Source organism: Tamandua tetradactyla, chromosome 3, assembly GCF_023851605.1.
Source record: "Tamandua tetradactyla isolate mTamTet1 chromosome 3, mTamTet1.pri, whole genome shotgun sequence".
In the NCBI taxonomy this organism is placed as follows: domain Eukaryota; kingdom Metazoa; phylum Chordata; class Mammalia; order Pilosa; family Myrmecophagidae; genus Tamandua; species Tamandua tetradactyla.
Window position 1 is genome coordinate 174776008 of NC_135329.1, and position 17031 is coordinate 174793038.

The window sequence follows — 17031 nt, forward strand, 5'->3', positions numbered from 1 at the left end:
TTTTTTTTTTTGCAAAACTTTTGGAAGTATTGAGTGTTAGTGTTGAAAGATTTTTAGCTCAACTTCTTCTCCAATGCAGAAATTTCTTCTAAAACCATCATCTGTCTTCTGTTCAACACTTCAGAAAAAAACCCATTCCAAGATAGGGCAAGATTGAATTCTTGCATTCATTAATTTTTTTCAACAAATGTTTATCCAGTAACTGCTATGTAACTGCTATGTGCAAAGCACTAGGGATATAGCAGCAAACAAATTTGATAAAAATCCATGCCTTCGTGGTTCTTACATTTTAGTCGGAGAAGAAAATAAGCAAATTAAGTAAGAATATGGTTGTATGTTAGATATTGATAAATCAATGGAGAAAATTAAAACAGGGAGGAGAATAGGGGGCAAGTCTGCAATTTTAAATAGGATGGGAAGGCTCACTAAGAAAGTGACATTTGAACAGACTGAAGATAAGCAAGCCCTGTGGTCATGTGAAGGTAGAATCAATACAAAGGGAAAAAATACAAGCATTCTGTAGCTGGAGCATGCTAAGGAGGTCATTGTGGCTAGAGCTGAGTGAGCAGGAGTAGTCTAAAGGCTAGAGAGGTACACTGATTGACTTAACACAGGGATCAAATGAGGGATATGCAGAGCTGGATGGAGATTAGAGTGAGGGAGATAAGGGTGACCTGGGGATCTGGGGATTCCTGTGGTCACTGACATAAAGAATATAGTGAGATTAGTCCTGTGAGACTCTGACAGATAGTCTTGAAGAGGCTGAATATTGTAAGTTAGGCAGGGGCAGGTAACAGGGTTTCCTCTAGATCCCTGTAAATAGAGGCAGGGAAACCTGGAGAAGGAATGGAGGCTCACTGTTATGCACCTTCTTAATGAAATGTTTCCTGAACCTTTTCCTTTGCCTTACCATAGTTAATTACTTCACTTATACATAGTATGTTATATCCGTTGTTTTATACTGTAAAATAATGACTTCTTTAGGTTCTCTTCCTGTTTCCCTTATTAGACTATAAGGTCTAATAGACTATAAATCTTAATACACCAATAGACAAAGTTTAAGATTTCCTGTCTTCTTCCTCTCCCCAGTCCCTAGTAGGATTAGGTATGTGTTTTCTGAGCTTCCACTAAACCCTGGCCATATCTCAAAGATTTACGCTTTTTTATCATAATAGTATCTGTCCCCATATTGGACTATGCATTCCATGAAAGCAGGGATCATATCCTGTCATCTGCCTAGCACATAAGTGTAATATAAATTTGAAAAAGCAGTCATTTATCTCTGTGTATTCTACTTTAAACTGTTGTAATACATTCATATTTTCAAATTTTACACAAAAAAGTTTTGCAAACACTTATACGCAAAGTATATTGGTTAAGCTATGACCATTACTTTTTTAGAACGTACTTATCAATTACCCTTTTATCTTTCCTTAATGAATCTGATTATTTATTTGTTTATTTATTTGCACATCAGTGATGGAGTACCCAGTGATGGAAACTGGCTCACTTTTTACTTCAGGAATTAAGAGACATGTGAAAGACAAAAGAATTTCAAAGACTGCTAAATTGAATGTTTCTCTTGCTTCGAAAATCAAAACAAAGATAATAAGTAAGTGCCATTAGTTTTGAAGTATACTCACATTTTTACTTTTCCTTGGATGACTAATATGATATTGGGTTCCTTATTTTATCAAGTATAAACTAAAATTGCAGTTTATTTTGTTAACTGGTATCTTTTTTTCCACTTGATTTTTTCTATTCCCTTCAACTCATAGTAGTTGGGTGGTTATAAAAGCTGTATTTTCAGCAGTGAGGCCGAGATGGCCCAAGGCAAATATCTCTTACGCTCAAAAAGAGCTAAAAAGAGTAACAGGTTTTTTTGGTATGCTGTAGCAATAGAAAGAAGAATATTCTAGAGGTGGTCAGCCCAGAAAAGGTACTGTTTTGAGCGATTATATATAACCAGAGATTATCAGGAACGCTCTAAGCACTTTTGAAATGGGATGTCATGATTCTCGAGTTGTGAGAAGGATGCAAAGAAGAGGTAGGAATACTCCCCCAAATAAATGTTAATTAGTTTACTACTGAAAATTGTCTCAATGGTTTGTACCCATCTTAATAGGAGTGAGGGAGAAGGTATCCTTATAGCAGAACTATATACTGCTGATATAGTTCCTGTAAAAGATCATTGTGTGTGTGCCTTGTAAAATAGCTGAGCCACTTATCTATCTTTAATTCATAATGTTGATTCTACCCAGATCTCTAGGGATATGTTGTTTATTACACTTCTTATAGTGGCTATTTCCTATTGTTCTTATGGCAGGACCATTGCATACTCACTATTAGAAAAGAATAGACCGAGTTTAGTAAGTACAATAGGAAATATCACCCTTTAGCTTCTGGTAATTCTAAACTGTTTCTAATCTATTTCCATTTGTTATCAACTGTGGCTGTTGGAATCTCCTCTTTCTGTGCCAAAGATAAAGTACTTTCTTTGGCCCTGTTTTTCATCTGATCTAAATTTTCCTGAGTATTTTAGAAATATTAAATTTTATTAACTTATTTTACATTCACTATACTTTTATTCCATGAAATATATTATTGAATAGTGACATGTAAATCAAAATTATGAAAAACTGTTCTTTAAGTGAAACAGAGGAATACACTATATTTACCAAGAAAGTCACAATAAAATTTCTTTGCTAAAGCAAAATAGCATTTTAGTAGTGATTTAAATCGTATTTTCGTAGTGCTTTTAAAATGACGAGGTCGAATTTAGATTATGGCGGATGTCTTGAAATAGTTACCAGGTGATCTCTTTGATAGAGGTGGAAGATTCCCACAGAATTAGATGACCTGCCCAACATTGCAGTAAGTATGACCCTTTTCACTCAAGGTTTTGAAAATTGGACTTTGAAAAATGGAACATTAACTAATATGTTCAATTCTGGAGCCACAAACATGGCTTTAAAATTTCACAGATTCCAATTGGTTGCCTTAATTCCTATGGTACATCTCCACTTAGAGCTATGGAATTGTACCTCCTAGTCAAAGGGCAAAAGGTATCAAGATTTCGTTTTTTGTAACTAATCTAATTATCTAAAATACCATGTATATGTTACAATCCTCTTATTTTTATCTCTATCTTCACACACATTTCACATTCCTCATGATTCTTTTATTCTTCATCTTTTATCTAGCTTTTATTTCTTTAGCTCCAAACATTGGGTACTTATTTTCAAAACTACATCTGTATTGTCATTCTCTTCTTTTCCAATCTTCATTTAAAATATATAAAGTGAAGTGAATTTCATCCAAAATAGTTTTACTCAGGAATATGAAAATTTATTAAGATATAAACTAAGTTCGATATTAACTCTTTTAAAAATCTTTTTTTACAGATAATTCTTCTATTTTAAAAATTTCTTTAAAGCACAACAACAGGGCATTAGCTCAGGCTCTTAGTAGAGAGAAAGAGAATTCTCGAAAACTTACAACTGAAAAGATGCTATTGCAAAAAGAAGTGGAGAAGCTGAATTTTGAGAATACATTTCTTCGCCTAAAGCTAAATAATTTGGTATGGAAGCTATATTGCACTTGAATTCTGAAGCATAACCAAAAATCTTTTGATTACATTATTATAAAAGCTATAAAAATAATTTTCAGATTCCCAATTATTCGGAAAAATTACTGAAAGTCAGAATGCCATGCTAATGGGATGATTAGTAGGTGTCTTAACTGTGTGCTTTTGTGCTCTGCAAACCAGTATAATAACTTGACTAATTTTTGGTTGCTTATTACAAGCAAAGATGGGTACATTAATATATTTTTTGGCACTGGGCATAATTCCTCTAGTGAATTGAAAAGAAGGGAGTTCTGAGAGTGTTTATGTTCTCCTTTAATCCTAGTGTTCACTGATCACAAGTCAAATAGAATGAAAATTGTGGTAGTTGTTTTTTTCTTCCAACTTCCAACTCCTTCCACTTCCAAGAACTAATAATTAGCTAGGTTATCATAGATTTTAATCATAGATTTTAAATCTGAAATGAGCAGAATTTAATTAAAACTGGAAAAGAATTTACAGTGCTTAAGGGTTAAATTCTTATGGCTGACAAAACAATGGTCACTTGCCAAGTGATATGTTATTATGCGAAGATAGAAACATGTTTGTAGGAAAATTTATGGATAGCTCAAAAGCATTCAAAATGTATATATGTGAATGGCTGTTTGGACTATAGTACTTTTTTAGTTCAGTGTGATCTAAATTATTTTCTAAGTCTTTTCTCACTATGATATTATAATAAACTCAATCTCAATTGATTAAAAGTGGTCTTTATTTTATATATACAGAATAAGAAGCTTATAGAAATAGAAACTCTCATGAACAATAATTTGATAACTGCAATTGAAATGAGCAATCTCTCTGAGGTAAGTAGAATTTATGTGTAAGTAGGGTAATTTTTAAGTTTCACTTAGAATAATTGAGTTTAAACATCACCAAGATTAGATATTCATATTTCAAATTGTGCAAAGGAATGATGGTATTTATTTTAACTGGCCAATAGCACATTGTTATTTATTTATTATTGCCTACTTTTTTCTTTTTTATGAAAAATAACATATAGACAAAAAAGCAATAAATTTCAAAGCGTAGCACAACAATTAGTTGCAGAACAGATTTCAGAGTTTGGTATGGCTTACAGTTCCACATATTTAGCTTTTTCCTTCTAGCTGCTCCAAGACACTGGAGACTAAAATATCAATATGATTCAGCAGTCATATTCATTTCTTAAACGTAACCCCTCTGTATAACTCCACCATCCCCTTTGATCTTTCTGTCCTTCTCTTTTAGGGGTATTTGGACTATGGCCATTCTAACTTTTTCATGTTAGAAGGGGCTATCAATAATATGGGGTAGGGAGATGGAGCTAGCTGATGTTCTGGAGAGGCCGGGCCCTCTAGGTTTCAAGACTTATCTGGTTCAGGGACCCATATGGAAGTTATAGATTTCTGAAAAGTTACCTAGTGCATGGAACCTTAGTAGAATGTTATATATTGCCCTAGGGGTATTCTTTATGATTGGGCAGAATGGTTTCGGTTGAACAGATTGTTATTGATGTCAGTTCTTGAAATTATTATTTAAAAATTAGGTTTAGATTAAAAGTAACCAGAAATAGACAGCTCATGGGAACATAATAGTCATTAAACTCAAAACATCAAAGAAATTAGTAGGAAGCAAGGTAGCATTTCAAATTTTCAAGGAATTGGTATTATTAAAAAAAATGATTGAAAACTATTTGGGGAAAAATAGAGTTAGATCCTACTTTATATCATCCTCTAAAATAAATTCTAGATTGGTTTAAATGTAAAAAGGAAATTACATAAGATGAGAAGAAAATACAAATGAGTTTAAGTTAAGTAGGAGAGGTCTTTCTGTACCTTCAAGCAGAATTAGAAACCATAAAGGAAGTTACTGATGGAATTTCTCAGGGAAAAAAATATTTAGAAGGTTAAAAAAAATCATAAAAAATGAAAAGATAATGTCAAACTAGGAAAAATATTTAAGCACATGGTAGACAAAGCATTAATATTAATAGTTAAAGAGCTCTCGTACATAGCATGAGGAAAATAAAATCAGAAAAATCAACAAAAGAGAAAGACCAAATATTAGTGAAATTAACTCAAGTATCTAAATAGGGGAAATAGTGTTGTGAAGGAATAACTAATGAGAAGACAAAATGTACATAGTAAACTAAAGAAAGTTTATAAAACAGTGTATACTGTGAAATCCCAATTTTAGATACATTTCTTGAGAGATTTTAGAGGCAGTTTAGTTTAGTGCTTCAAAGGGTAACTTTGAAATGGGAGTACCTATATTTAGATCCTAACTGCTATTTCTAGGTCCTGTGACCTTGGCCTAAGCTATTTGAACCTCAGTTTCCTCATCTGCGAGGCATAGATAATGGTAATATATCTCAAAGAGGTACTGCAAAAGTTAAATATGACTAGCATGTATTTGGCAATAAAAACGTGCAATAAATATTAGTAATCATTACTTTTTTTTATGAAATACAACATATTAAAAAAAGCAATGAATTTCAAAGTACATTTTAACAAATAGTTTTAGAACAGATTTCAAAGTTTGGTATGGGTTAGTTTCACAGTTACAGGTTTTCCTTTTAGCTACTCCAAAACACCAAAGACTAAAAAGAAATAATGATTCAGTAGTCATACTCATTTGTTAAATCCTAACTCCTACTTGTCCTTTGATCCTTCTCCAGTCTTTAGGGGTATTTGGGTTATGCCCATTCTAACCTTTTTCATGTTGAAAAGGGGTATTGACAATACGGGATAGGGGGATAGTTGATGGTTGATGTTCTTGGGGAGACTAAAACCTCTGGGTTTTAGGATTTAACTGGCCTAGGAACCATCTGAATGTTTTAGATTTCTGAAAAGTAAACTTAGTGCTCACAACTTTTGTAGGATCTCAGATAGAGCACTGGGTGTTCTTTAGGGTTAACAGGAATGATGTTGGTTGGGGTTTGGCAAACTGGCAATTAGCAGTATCTAGCAGAAGCTTGCATAAGAGTAACCTCCAGAATAGCCTCTCCACTCTATTAGAATTCTCCTAGCCACTAATATCTTATTTTTCCTCTTTTTGTCAGGAAGGTATTGTTGATCCCAAGGTGCTAGGGCCAGGCTCATCCTTGGGAGTCAAGAGAAATCATTACTTTTTAGTGTATATATATTTTCCTGTGTTTTCTACATTTTCTTCAAGTTCCCCTTTTAAAAATCATTTTTTTAGTGTATGTAGTCTTTGTGATAATATATGAATTCAGTGCAGTCAATATTTGTCTCCTTTGGTTATTTTTCTTTATAAAAGTTAGCCAAATAATAGATACTTTAACAATCCGCATTTGGGTAAAGAAAGGATTTGTGTAAATAAATGACCCTGTGAAATAATGTAAACAGGAGGTATAACTACTAGAATAATAAATGTGATACTTAGGACAACCAATAACCAGAGGTGTACCTTTTGCATTTAGCATCCCCTAAGAAGAGATACTTTTTACTGGGTGTGTGTATTTTTATATGTGTATTGGGTGGCATGGGGGTGGGGGAGCCCTCTGTTTGGCTGATTACCTTGCAGGGCAGAATTGAATTGCCCTGAATAAATTACTAAGACTGGAATTTGGTATGAGTGTAAAGTGCAGTCAGTACAGGAATTGATTTGGAGAGTAAGAGAATGAGGCAATTTGGCAGGATGTGGAAAGAAAGAGGATCATATTACACATGTCCCAGGAACTTAGGAGACTAGAGAGCCCTAAAAAAATTGCTCAGTTGTTTGTAGTGTTTGTGATATAATGCCCCATCAGTTCTTTAAGAAAAATCTTCAGTAAAGTCTACATGTTCCAGATGCTTTTTGTTAATTCTCAATAGACATCTTACAGAGGGCTGAAGTCAGCTCTAGGTTACCGTAAAGTAAGAAATGGAAAGTATGTGGATACAGGAGCTGGAGAATGAAGAGACAATATACAACTTTGGTGTCTGATTTCTTGTTTAGCTGATTCACTTGGCAAATTAAGTTTTATAATTCCTTTCCTTTTTGGTGGGGGGAAGAGGGAACATTGTGTAATATAGATACATGTTCTAATGTGTCAGGACCATGGTTTTACATGCTTCTTTACATGGTTCAGGACACTGTAAAAAGGTAGAGTGAAGTTTCACACATGCTTCTATCTTACCTCCAGCTACTTTCTTCTTCGTTTCATTCTTCCACGAAAGATACTATACATAACTGTTCTGTGCCTTTTTTTTTATCTTACATATTTTAGGAATCTTTCCATATGATTACAGAGTGCTTCTTCATTCTTTTTCATTGCTGCTTGGAATAGATTTATAGAACGGACTTCTGATCTATTTAACTAATCTTCTGTTGCTGGATATTTGGGTTATCTTTTGTTGTTGGCTTGACATTAGTGTAGAATGCTTTTCTCTCTTGCATCATCAGTATTTTTCTCTTTTCTGGATTAATCCCATCAGGATGCAAAAGATGTTTTTATTTCTCTCATTTTTTAAATTGAAAAATAAAAATGGGAAATGTGAAAGAAAACCTGCTACTCCACTTAACCCCTAGCTACTGTCTCATTTCTCTCCTATCCTTTATAGGAAAACTCTTGAGAAAATTTTCCACACTGTCTCCTGTTCCTCTTGAACCCATACCAGTTGTGTTTTATTTACCATTACACAAAAACTGCTTCTTTCAGAGTCACCATTGATCTCCACAATGTCAAAACCTGTCATATTTTTTAATTCTCATATTGAAGTTTACATAACTTTTAGAATACCATACTTCTTAAGTTTTTCCTACCTTTCTGACTGCTCTTTTTCAGTCTCGTTGCTGGTTCCTCTTTATTTTCCTAACTGCTAAATTTTAGGAGTGCCCCGAGGTACTGTGTACTGATGATTCCTAAACTTGCGTCTCCAGCTTGACATCTTCTCTGAACTCCAAACGATGCATATCCAACTACTTAGATGTTTGAGACATCTCATATTTCACATATTTGCCACCAAACTAGTTCCTTTTCTGGTCATCTCAAGTAATTGCAACTCTTCATCTTTGTCACATCATATATATCTGAAACTTTAGCACATCCTGTTAGCTCTACCTTCAGAATCAACCCAGAATTTTACAACTTCTCATGACCTTTACTTTCACTACACATATCCAGGCCATCATTTTCTCTTACATACATTATTCTAATGGCATCCCTGTCTGGGTCTCTTGCGTCTGCATTTGCCTCTCTGTATTCTCTTAGCATGACAGCCAGAGTGATCCTGTTAAAATGTTAGTTTGTTTTTTTTTTAAATATTTTTATTGTAAACAACAAACAAGCACAAACATTCTTGACATGCTTACAATCAATGGCTCACAATAACATTGCATAGTTGTGTATTCGTCACCATGATCATTTTTTTGAACATGTATCTCTCTAGCAAAAGAAATAAAAAAGGAAAAAGAAAAAAAGTCATATATACCATACCCCTTACCCCTCCCTCTCATTGACTAGCAGTATTTCAATCTACTCAGTTTGTTTTAACCTTTGTCCCCCCATTATTGGTTTATTTCTTATCCATATTTTTTTACTCCTCTGTTCATACTGTAAATAAAAAGAGCATCAGACACAAAGTTTTCACAATCACACAGTCACATTGCAAAAGATATATCATTATACAGTTGTCTTCAAGAAACATGGCTACTGGAATACAACTCTACAGTTTCAGGCACTTCCTTCTAGCCACTCTAATACACCATAAACTGAAAAGGGGATATCTATATAATGCGTAAGAATAACCTACAAGATAATCTCTCAACTGTTTGAAATAGTTCAACCACTGACACTTACTTTGTCTCATTTCTCTCTTCCCCCTTTTTGGTCAAGAAGGTTTTCTCAGTTACTTGATGCCAAGTTCTGGCTCATCCTAGGATTTCTGTCCCATGTTGTCAGGGAGTTTTATACCCCTGGGAGTCATGTCCCATGTAGAGGAGGGAAGGCAGTGAGTTTGCTTGCTGTGTTGACTTAGAGAGAGAGGCCACATCTGAGCCACAAAAGAGGTTCTCTGGGGGTGACTCTTAGGCCTAATTTTAAGTAGGCTTAGCCTTCTTTTTCAGGGATAAGTTTCACAGGGACACATCCCAAGATTGAGGGCCCAGCGTGTTGATTTGGTTGTCCCCACTCTTGCAAGAATATTAGGAATTCTCCAAATGGGAAAGTTGAATTTTTTCCCTTTTCTCCCCATCCCTGCAAGGGGACTTCGCAAATACTTCTTTATTCACTGTTCAGATCACTCTGGGATTTATTGGACATCACACTAATCTGAACAACCAACGAAATCTCATACCCTATTCAAGGTTCCATTTCCTTATGGTGTTCAGTTAAACTGTCCATATAAGTTAGCTAGGAAATGCACTAGTCAAAATTTGAATTTTGCACCAAATGAGCATTTCTTGCTTTAGTCTCACACAGAAGTTGAAGTTTTAAAATATGAATGACCATCTATTTTTAACACCCTGCAATATTGAAAATGTTAGTTTCTTATAACCCTCCAGTGGCTTCCCATCTCATCTCTGCCTGATATGATCTGAAAACTGAAACACTTATATTTCTCTTACTTCATCTACTACTTTCCTCCTCTTCATCTGTAACCTCTTCAGTCCACAGGCCTCCTCCCTTTTTCTCAAAAAACAAGAGAGCTCTCACCTCAGGAAACTTTGCACTTGGTTTTCCTTTGCATAACTGTTTCCCTCACTTCCTTCAGATCTTGACTCAAAGATCATCATAGTGAAGCTTTCTCAACCTTACATAAATTTAAACTCTTCCTCATGCCTGCCCCAACATTTCATGTCTGTTTGCCTGCTTTGATTGTTCTCCTTAGCACTTATCACTATATGACATACTGTATCATTTTTCTTACTAATTTTATTGTTCATCCTATCAGAATGTAAGCTTTTGAGTACAGGGATTTTTGTCTATACCAGAACAATGTCTAGAATAAAGTAGACTGCAATAAATACTTATGAAATGTTGAATACTGCTTCCCTGTTAAGACTGATGCTCACATTTATATTTTAAGGTTGAGGTACATGTTTATCCTGCAATACCTGTGTTATTTGAGCTTTTTAAATAAAAAATGTTAAGCAATCTAAGAAAAATGCCTTTTTAACATCTATGACTGGTCATATGGTCTTTTATCTTAAGTATATTAATGTGATCACTTATTTTAGTAGCTTTCCTAATTTTGCATTTCTGGAATAAACTTCAGAAATGATTTATTTTTCTTTCAATTTACTGCTGATTCTTTTTGCAAGTATTTTATTTAGAATTTTTATATTGATATTCATGTAAGGTTTCTTTAAAGTTTCTTTTTGTACAGTCTTTTTAGGCACTAATTAAAATGCAATAAATATAAACTCATAAAAAGAATTTAGGAGTTTTCCTTCTTTTCCTAATCTCAGGAAAATTGATATTATTAGAATTAGAATTATTTGTTCTTGAAAGTTTTAGTAGAATTTTTCTCTGAAACCTTCTGGACCTGTGACTTTTTTGGTGGAAGTATTAAGTATGTAACTTTATTTTTTCTAGGGCTATTGGTCTTAGATTTCTTTCTTCTGTTTTCAGCTGTATTAAGTTATATTTCCTTAGCGAATTATATCTTTTATCCAGAGTTTCAGATTGATTTGCATAGAGTTGACCCAAGTGTCCATTCTTATTCTTTTAGTTTTCTCTGTTTGCGTGGTTATTTCCCCAGTTGTCTACTTTTGTGGATTTGGGCTTTTACTGGTCTTTTCCTCCACTAGATTAGGTTATTATGGTTTTTGTATTTTATTTGATTTTTAAAAAGAATCACCCTTTGTATTTAATTTTGAGTTCCATTATGTTGTTTCAAAGATTGATTTTTGCTTTAGTTTTGGTAGTTCTCTCTTTCTGCTTTTCTTTCACTTATTTTTTTTGTTGCTTTTCTAATTTTGAGTAAGATACTTGCATCATTTGTTTTAATTCATTCTTACTCTTATAGGTTTATGTGTCATTTCTCTCACTGCTTTCAAGATTTTGGTCTTAATGTTTAGTTTTGATAAGTTTGACTATGATGTGTCTCAGCATGGACTTCTTTGGATCCGTTCTTTTTGGGATTTACTCAGCTTCTTACATTTATAGATTTATGTCTTTTGCCAAATTTGAAAGATTTTCAGCCACTATTTCTCCAGATACTTTTTCAGTCCTGTGTTCTGTCTCATCTCTTCTGGAATTCAGTGGCATGAATGTTGGACCCTTTCTTTAGTCCCACCAATCCCTGACCTTCTGTTAATTTTTTTCCAGTCTGTTTCCTTTCTTAAACAGACTGGGAAATTTCTATTGCTCTTCTTCAAGTTCACTGATTCTATCCTTTATCCTCTCCATTCTGCTGTTGGGCCTATCTACTGAGTTTTTAATATTGGTCATTGCATTTTATCTCAATCTTCTATTTATTCATTCTAAAGCTTCTATTTATTTGTTGAGACTTTTTTTTTATTTGTGTCAAGCATATTAATAGTTGCTTGTAGAAGTATTTTTATAATTACTTGAAAATCTTTGAATTATCTTTGTCAGATAATTCTAACACCTGTATAATCTTGGTGTTGACATCTGTTGATTGTCTTTTCTCATTCAAATTTAGATTATTCTGAATCTTTCAGTAGCAAGTGATTTTTTATTGTGTCATAGACATTGTAGGTGCCATGCTTTGAAACCTGATCTTATTTAAATCTTCTGTTTTAGCAGACTTCTTCTTACACTGTGCCAATGGGAAAAGGGGAGGTACTGTACTGCCAGATGGGGATTGAAGTTTATGTTCCCCACTTAGCCTCTGTTGATACACTGGTGGGGAGGGGTGCCTGATGGGTAGGATTGGGAGTTCAGGCTGATACCACTCTGCATGCAACAAGGAAAGGCACTTCAATACTCTTCTTATATGGCCTTCTCTGATAACAGGACCCTGGGACAGTGTCTTGTTACCACCGGAAGGTGATGAAAATCCTGGCTTTCTACTGTACCTCCTCTGTCATCACCCAAGGATAGAAGGAGAAGGGCTTCTTATTATCACCGAGTGGCAGTAGAAATCAAGTGTCCTCATGTTTTCTTTACTGACAGTGCTGTGTGATGAGGTGCTCAGTTACTACTGGGCTGTCCCAGCTTCCCCTAGATCTTTTCTGACACTATCCTCGTTTAAGGGAGAGGTGCCATGTTCTAGCCTGGTGAGGATTGAAGTCTAGACCCCCTCATATGACCTTTGTACCTTTGTCAAAAATTAGTTAACTAAATTTATACAGTGCTATTTTTGGACTCTATTTGTCTGTTTTTATGTTAATATCACACAGTTCCACTTACTGTAAACTTGCAACTTTCTTCCTTTCAAAGTTATTTTTGGCCATTCTAGGTCTTTTGCATTTCCGTATGAATTTTTTAAAAATCAGCTTATCAATTTGGCCATACTCACTATTTGTACTACAGCCTAGCATTATATTAGAAAAACATGATTGTGTGTTGCTTAATTTTATAGTCTTTATTAAATAATTTAAACATGTTAATTTCAGAAAATTTAGAAAGTGCAGATGAGCAAAAATCTAAAATATATTAAAATCATCCAGATCTTGAATAAAAAGCAATTTAAAAATACATGCATGTATACATACATAAAAATACTAGTAGTCCAATGATATAGGGCACAAATGTATTGCATATATATGTAGAGCTATAGTATGTGTGTAGGTATATGCATGTGTTTATTCCTCTGCATGGAAGAAAGTTTGGAAGTTTATCAAAATATTAGTGATGGTTACCTTTGGGTGAACTATGTTCTTATCTCAATACCACCTTATTCTTATTCAATTATTGAAGGCTAATTCTATTGATATCCTTGTTTAATTTGGTATTTTAATATCAAACATGATTTAGTAAGATTAGAAATTTGTTTCTTTTCATTTTCCTTGTTCTTTTTCAAATAGTTCCATCAGAGTCCCTATCTACCACCAGCTAGCCAGAAGAAACGGGTTAGTAAACGGTGCAAGTTGATGCGTCTCCCATTTGCAAGGTAATTTATTCAAAACTTGGTTAAATATTGCCTTGTACATGTCTATCTAAATTGATCTTTGAGTGGTTTTTATTTAACCTGCTTCCTTGAAATAAAGAAAAATACTTAGATAATAAAATACCCATTGACATTGCACTAATAAAAGAAATTGAAGTCAATAAACTAATAAAATTCAGTTTTAAACTTTGAAATAATATTCAGTTTTCCCATAGACCCTAGAAAAAGGGGTGGATCTTAGGTATATGGGTTTGATTTATACAGGTTCAGCTTATATAGATTTTATATATCATGATCAGTATTTGTGTATTTTACACAGTGTTTGGGTTTCATCAACGTATACTTCATCTCCTGTGTTCTAAATGAAATGATTTGTGGTGTCTTTTTTGCTACAGGTTGTTTCTCCAGAGCTCCAAGCCCCTCATTCAGTAATCAAATTTATCTGTGGTATCATGCTGCTCTTATATTCTTTTCTTTCTTTTTCCTCAGATCACCACTGGCCTCATTTTGTTTTCCACCATGTAAATCTGATAGCTGTTTTTTACCTTAATTATCTTGCATAGTGCCCCGAGCTTTAAAATTGACTTTCATCTTTGCTATTCCCCTCCTGTCCAAAATTCCCATTTTATTTTTATTAATTTGATTCCACGTCGTAGAAAGTACCCTGGTTCAAAATTATCATTTTAAAGAAAGACAAAGTCTCTCTCTCTTTTTTTTTTACATGGGCAGGCACCAGGAATTGAACCCAGGTCCTCTGGCATGGCAGGCAAGCGTTCTTGCCTGCTCAGCCACCGTGGCCCGCCCAAGAGAAAGTCTCTTGAGGTTAGTGGAGTGAAATGCCTTAATGAACTAGTGGCATTGACCAAAATCCTCTTGCCTCTTCTGACATTATTCTTTCTGTATAAATGTATAGCTTATACAGCTTTAATGGTTTTATTTAAATTAAAATGTTTTCTGTAATAATAAAACATTTCTTTTTTTTTTTTTTGACCGTCCAGTTTTATTTTATTTTTATTTATTTTTTTAACATGAGCAGGCACTGGAAATCGAACCTGGGTCTCTGGCATGGCAGGCGAGAATTCTGCCACTGAGCCACTGTCACACTGCCCAATAAAACATTTCTTACGTCTACTCTATCACTTTCTGTTCTTGTTTGTATGAATTTGCCTATTATGCTCTACCAGTACATTTTCATTGTTGTAGTTTTAAAATAATAAATTTTGTTGTCTTGTAGTCCTTTACTTAGTTCCTTTTCAAAATTGCCTTTGCTTATTCTTATGCATTTATTGTTTTATATAAACAAGCAAATGGAGTATCAGCTTGACCTCTAAAAATTTCATTGTATTTTCTTAAAGTAAACTTTTAAGTATGAAAACATACTAGAAAAGTGAAAAATCTTTACAACATAGTGAATTTTCATAAAGTGAATACTGCTATATAGCCAATACCAGGTTAAGAAATAGAATATTACCAGTACCTCAGATGCTTCCCTTGTGCCCCTTTCTAGTCACTACCCACCACCTGCTAACTTGACTTCTAATATATATGTTTTGTCTGTTTTTCTATTTTGAATTATGGAATCATAAGATAAAATGTGTGATTTTTATATGTATGTGTAATTTTTTATGATTATACTACAATTTATCCATTGAATGGATTATACAATTTATCCATTTATTGTGTTACCATTAAATAGTAAAACATTTAGGTTCTTTTCCAATTTTATTTATTTCAAATAGTGCTGCCATGCATGTGCCTTTTGATGAATGAACATACATTTCTGTGAGGTGTATACCTAGAAGTACATTTACAGAGTTGACATATGTTTAGCTTTAGAAGAAACTGAAACAGTTTGTAAATTGATACAACTACTTTAGAATTTCTGTCAGCAATATGTGCGAATTCCTATTGTGCTATATCCTCAACGACACTTGTTATTGTCTGTCATTTTAGCCATTTTGGGGTGTGTAGTGGTATTGTATTGAGGTTTTAATTTTCATTTCCCTGATTACTATTATGAAGTTAAGCATCTGTTCATATGTTTATTTTTTCTGTTGGGTTGTCTATTGCTTTTTTTGTTTTACATATTTGCAGGAGTTATTTTATACCTTGTATGAGTTCTTTTATGTTCTACAAATTTTTTCTCCCATTCTGGGGCTTTTTTCTTCACTCTCTTAATAATGAACTTAAATTCCTTGTGTGTGTATATATATATATATATATACACATATGTATGTGTGCATATATTTTTTTTCCCTCCTGTCTGGTTAGTACTTTGTGAATCCTTTTAACAAAGTCTTGACCAGTTTGCAACTATGTTCATAAGGGATATTGGTCTGTAATTTTCTAGTAATATCTTTGATCGGTTTTGATAATGTTTATGCTGGTCTCAAAATGAGGTAGGAAATTTTCCCTTTTCCTCTGTTTTTGGATAAAGTTTATGTACAGTTGGCATTTTTTTCCTTCAGTGTTTGATAGAATTCCTAAGAGAAGTAATCTGGGTTTGGAGTTTTTAATTATAAATTCAGTTTCTTAAGTATATATGGGACTTTTCAGATTTTCTACTTTTTTCCAAGTCAGTTTTAAAAATACTTCTTTCAAGAAATTCATCCAAGTTGCCAAGTTTATTGGCTTTTGTTTTTTAAACAATAATAGCCATCCAAGTGGGTATGATGTAGTGTTCTTTTTTAAGTTTGCATTTCCTTAATGAACCATGATAGTGAATATTTTCATATGCTTATTGACCATTTGTATATATTCTTTGGAGAAATATGTACTCATTTTTGCCCATTTTTCAATTGGATTGTTTTCCTTTTGTTGCTGAATTGTTAGGGTTCTACATGAATTCTGGCTAATATTTTTTGATGAACAGAATTTTTTTATTTTTACAAAGTCCAGTTTATCTGGTTTTTTTTTTCTCCTGCAGCTTGTGCTTTTGGTGACAAATCTACAAATCCATAGCTAAAACCAAAGTCATGAAGATTTATTCCTATGTTTTCTTCTAAGAGTTTTATAGTTTTAACTCTTTTATTTAGATTGTTGATCTATTTTGGGTTAATTTTTGTGTTTGGGGGATAGGGGCTTATACTCATTCTCTGTATGTGATTATCCAGTTGTCCCAGCACCATATGTAGAATGGTTTTGGCACCCTTGTTGAAAATGAGTTTGCTATAGATGTTGGGTTTATTTCTTGACCCTCAATTCATTTTCATTGGTCTTTATGCCTATTTTATGCCAGTACCACACTGTTTTGATTACTGAAGCTTTGTAGTAAATTTTGGAATCTGAAAATATGGGTCTTCTACATTTTTTTTTGGCTAATTGAGGCATTGTGGTTCCGTATGAATTTTAAAATCAGCTTTTCATTTCAAAAAAAAATAAGGCCTTTATTTAGGACTTTTT

At 33.5% G+C, this 17031-nt stretch overlaps 1 protein-coding gene across 4 annotated transcripts in view; it reads left to right on the forward strand.

The window, feature by feature from the left end:
• SGO2 (shugoshin 2) overlaps positions 1-17031 on the forward strand; it is a 34781-nt gene that overhangs the window by 1325 nt on the left and 16425 nt on the right. For 3 of the 4 annotated variants that reach the window (XR_013172983.1, XM_077154616.1, XM_077154618.1), the window contains exons 2-5: positions 1478-1612; positions 3405-3580; positions 4354-4431; positions 13547-13632. Coding sequence is in view for 3 of the 4 variants with exons in the window: in XM_077154616.1 (XP_077010731.1) it covers positions 1480-1612; positions 3405-3580; positions 4354-4431; positions 13547-13632 (473 nt within the window). In the remaining variant the exon portion in view is untranslated. Of the gene's footprint in view, positions 1-1477; positions 1613-3404; positions 3581-4353; positions 4432-13546; positions 13633-17031 lie in introns of those variants that run through there. The other variant, XM_077154617.1, reaches the window with a different exon arrangement.